Source organism: Oryza glaberrima, chromosome 4, assembly GCF_000147395.1.
Source record: "Oryza glaberrima chromosome 4, OglaRS2, whole genome shotgun sequence".
Lineage (NCBI taxonomy): Eukaryota > Viridiplantae > Streptophyta > Magnoliopsida > Poales > Poaceae > Oryza > Oryza glaberrima.
Genome location: NC_068329.1, coordinates 20,474,826 through 20,479,263, shown reverse-complemented (window position 1 = coordinate 20,479,263; position 4,438 = coordinate 20,474,826). Strand labels below are relative to the sequence as shown.

The 4,438-nt window shown below is 43.8% G+C and overlaps 1 protein-coding gene across 1 annotated transcript; it reads left to right on the top strand.

The window, feature by feature from the left end:
* The first annotated feature begins 2,825 nt into the window (after positions 1–2,825).
* On the top strand, positions 2,826–4,382 carry LOC127771325 (disease resistance protein RGA5-like). The gene is made up of 3 exons (XM_052297215.1): positions 2,826–2,977; positions 3,126–3,201; positions 3,494–4,382. The coding sequence occupies exons 1-3, from the start codon at positions 2,972–2,974 to the stop codon at positions 3,988–3,990; spliced, it is 579 nt and encodes a 192-aa protein (XP_052153175.1). The 5' UTR covers positions 2,826–2,971; the 3' UTR covers positions 3,991–4,382.
* Positions 4,383–4,438: the final 56 nt, after the last annotated feature.

Below are 4,438 nucleotides of genomic sequence, written 5' to 3'. Positions count from 1 at the left end.
TAATTTGTAAGACAATTTTTTTAAGCTAAAGAATATTTACTGTAGGATTACATAGGCTAATCATGGATTAATTAGACTCAATAGATTCGTCTTGCGAACCAGTCCAAGATTATATTATGGATGGATTTTATTAATAGTCTATGTTTAATATTTATAATTAGTGTCCAAACATCCGATGTGATAGGGAATTAAAAGTTTTAATCCCATCTAAAAAGGGTCTAAGACCCTGTTTCACCTCTTAAAACAGTCTCACCACCCGGTCTCCAGCTTAATCACATCAATCAACGGCCGCGGTGAGCTCCCCTGACACAAGATGGCTTGATCTCAGCCGTCCCGTTACAGTCCCTTTTTTTTGGAACAATTAGACCATTGTTGATGTTTCATATACTTGATCAGTATAAGATAAAGATATAAAAAAATGAAAATATACTTTTATTTTTCATATTTTGCATTTATATACAAATATAAGATTAATTTGTAAAAATATACCTAATCCGTGGAATGGTTGTGTGGGAGCGAAAGCGAACCGCAGACTCGAGCTGATCGCGCGGAACCGGGAAGAGCGACCGAGCCGGTCCCGCACGGCTAGACTGCGGAACCGAGTCGGTACCGCTGCGCCGATGCGCATGAGCGATGGTGCCATCAGGACCATGGGTGAGCGCGGCGGTACCGTATAACGGCGACCTGGGACCGACGCGGTCCCACGGTTCCAACACGCGGTACCGAGCCAGTCTCCAGCTTCATGTGTTATTTCGTGTTATTCCCTTAATTTTTTTCAATTCATCTCCTTTATTTTTCGTGCGCACGTTTTTCAAACTACTAAACGGTACAATTTTTACAAAAAGTTTCTATACTAAAGTTGCTCAGAAAAATCATATTAATCCATTTTTGGAAAAAAATAACTAATAATTAATTAATCACGTGCTAATGTATTGCTCCGTTTTTCGTGTGGGACATGTATTCACAATTTGGGAAAAGACGTGCATGCGGGAGTTGCAGTCCCGCGCATCCATATGCGGGAGCGCTCCAGTTCCGTGTGTTATTCTCCTAATTTTTCCAACTCATCTCCTTCCTTTTTCGGCGCGCACGCTTTTCAAATTATTAAATGGTCCATTTTTTGCAAAAAATTTTTATACGAAAGTTGTTCAAAAAATCATATTGATCCATTTTTTTAAAAAATAACTAATAATTAATTAATCACGTGCTAATGTACTACTCCGTTTTCCGTACGGGACATGTATTCACAATTTGAGAAAAGACATGTGTGGGAGCGGCGGTCCCGCATATCCAATATGCGGCAGAGCTCCGCATGCAAACCACCGCGTCGCCTGTCCTGCGGGACCGGTGCTCCCGTGCAACTAATCTACAGATTGGGTATGTTTTTACAAATTAATCTCGAACATGTATATAAATGCAAAATATAAAAAATAAAAGTATATTTTCAAAAAAAATTATAAAGATATCTCATTTTAAGAAGAGAACGGTTTACACTGACTTACTTGATCAGTTACTTCTCCAATGTAATTAACTGACAACACTGACAGCTCCACTTCCAAAATCTGTGCAGAAAAGAAACAAACAAGTCGCGTAGCGATTGTCGCCTTAAACCTTTTTTTTTTTGTCAGGGTTAACATTGTGTTTACATAAGCTGTTCATTGTTCAATGCACTCACCCTGCAAGCTGGCAACCTCCTGTCATCCCTGTGAATATCTCCACATAAAAGCCCTTTTCACCTTGCCGGCTGCGTACGCTTGCCCGGTCGGTCTCCAGCGCACCCGCATGATCGAACGGCCGACGGAGCTCCCCCGGCACAGCACGGCGCCATCTCGGCCGTCCGTCTCACTCGCTCGCGTCACTGATGATAGATCAGCCGGTTTACTTCCCCTTACCCAGTATTGTAATTAATTAAGTACTGACAGTACTGAGAGCACTGACAGCTCCGTGGCACTAATTTTTTTTTACCGCGAATCCTCCAAATTCCGAGCGAGAAAAACAACCACGAGAAGGGGAATAGATTCTAATAGCTCGAGTGGATGTCCACCTGTTTATTGCATGTCAACTAGATGGTTACGAAAAATTTTCAAAAAAATTGACAAGATAGATCAATATATAATATATCACTCCACAAACATGCAAATTAAAATTCAACTTCTACAAGTTGTAACAAAACTAACAAATTTAATTGTAAATATACATATAGTTAATTTGAGTATTTGTCATTTTTGTTACAATCTATAGAAGTTGAATTTTAACTTGTATGTTTGTGGATTGATACATTACATATTGAATTTTTTTAAATTTTTTTCATAACTATTTAGATGACATGCAATAAATAGGTGGACATCCACTCGCGCTGTTAAAATAGTTTCCCTCCCGGGAAGGATTATTAGTCGCCCACTGTACCGGCAGTGTACAAGCTTAGCCAACGTTTCCCTGTCTCGTACTGCTTAAATTTTTTTCAGTGGAAAACTGAGGCAAATCACGCGTTGCTACGGGAGCAATGCAAGTGGGCGTTTGGTTTTTGTGGAATTAGGGTGGCCGAGTCAGTAAGTCACCACCTGCTCCAAGCAAACTAATTAAGCTGATTTTAGCTAAACTACTAGGAGGCCATCCAGGTCTTCCTAGTCTACAATTCATGTCGCTCTCTCAAAGGCCGTAGAGATATACATGCGTGTTTTCAGTAGTGAAGCAGTGCTGTGCATGCATGACTCCGCCGCTAAAGTCAATGGGGGCGATTAAGGTAATTAACTAACCGGGCTAATTTTATTCGTTAGGTTATTGGATAGTTTACTAGTAACTGTGTGTATAAAAGGGGAGGTTCGTCTGATCTCTCTCTGCAGAATGCTGTGTTAGGCAAGATAGAGTACACTAGTCACAAGGCTCGCTCTCTTGCTTAAGCTTGTGTGCTTGGGAAAGAGTAGTATAATATTGAGCTGTTGCTTCGCTTGCTTCCTTGCTTACCAGGAGAAAGATGAGGGTATGTACATGTGTGTATGGTCTTGCTGCTCATCTGTGAATTTTTTTTCTCTGTTTCATCATCAGTGTGAAAAATCTGTTATTTTGTGCATGCAACTGTTAGATGTAAGATTTCTGTTTGTTTACAGCTTGTTTGAAACCTTTTGCAGAAGGAAATTGTCATCAGGCTGCAGAGCTCTGAGAAGGGCCACAAGAAAGCTATCAAGGTTGCTGCTGCAGTCTCCGGTAAAAAATCCTTGCACACCCAAACACATATTTCAGCGAAATATAATAAAAAGATGGTGATCTTTTCTTGAGAGATCAAGAACCAATAGTAATTTAACTATATGATAGATGTAATAATCACACATATTTCAGCGAAAGTATAATAAAAAGATGGTGATATTTTTCTTGAGAGATCAAGAACTAATAGTAAATTAACTGTGATCGATGTAATAATAATCACAGTGAATGAGACTGATCGATCAGAATGCATGCTGCTAATTAATTTGTTCTGCGTGATCGATGAACCGAGCAGGGGTGGAATCCGTGACGCTCGCCGGCGAGGACAAGAACCTGCTGCTGGTGATCGGCTTCGGGGTGGACTCCAACGACCTCACCGAGAAGCTGCGGAGGAAGGTCGGCCACGCCGAGGTGGTGGAGCTGCGCACCGTCGACGCCGACGAGCTCATGCGCGCCGCCGCCGCCAACCAGTACCCGTACCGCTACTACCCCGGCGCGCCGCCCCCCCCGGCCCCGTACTACGGCAACGCCGGGTACCCTCCTCCTCACCAGCGCGGCGGCGGCGGCGGCAGCGGCGGTGGCTACTACACTCCGATGACGATGGCCACGGGTGGCTACTACAGCGGCGGCGGCGGCGGCGGGTACCCGCAGTACGGGCAGTCGTCGTCGTACCCGCAGTACGGGCAGTCGTCGTCGTACTACCCGCCGGCGGCGGCGGCGACGACGAACACGCACACCGTCGTGCACCACCAGTACGCCAACAACGACCCGGACAGCTGCGCCATCATGTAGCTGCACCAGCTAGTCTACGATCGATGCTGCTTCTGCTCGCGCGCGAGCATGCCGGCCGTCGTCGTCTCGATCGTCACGATGATCAGATGATCGGAGGACATATTGCGACCGAATCTAGTAGCTGATTGTCCCAATCGATAACTGGCCCAAAGTACGTAGATATACCTTGAATTTTCTGTGTGATGATGAGGCCGATTTGATTCCGTGTGATTACTGAACATCAGACAGGTACGTACCTGTTGTCTGAAACTCTGAAGTCTGAACGTTATATGTGCAGTAGTATATGTGTAGTAGCTGCTCCCGGCCTCCAAGTGTATACGGTGTGCAAGTGTAAATTAGGTGTACTAGGGAGATATATATATAAGGTGCAAGCGACTTTATAGTTCATCAAAGTGTGCTCATTTGTACATGCAAATTAAATCTGTACATGCGACTTTATAGTTCATCA

What these genes read in the sequence shown, in the direction of transcription:
- LOC127771325 (XM_052297215.1), top strand. An exon ending in GGTTGCTGCTGCAGTCTCCG is followed by an intron (nt 3,202 to 3,493) that starts GTAAAAAATCCT and finishes TGAACCGAGCAG; the next exon opens with GGGTGGAATCCGTGACGCTC.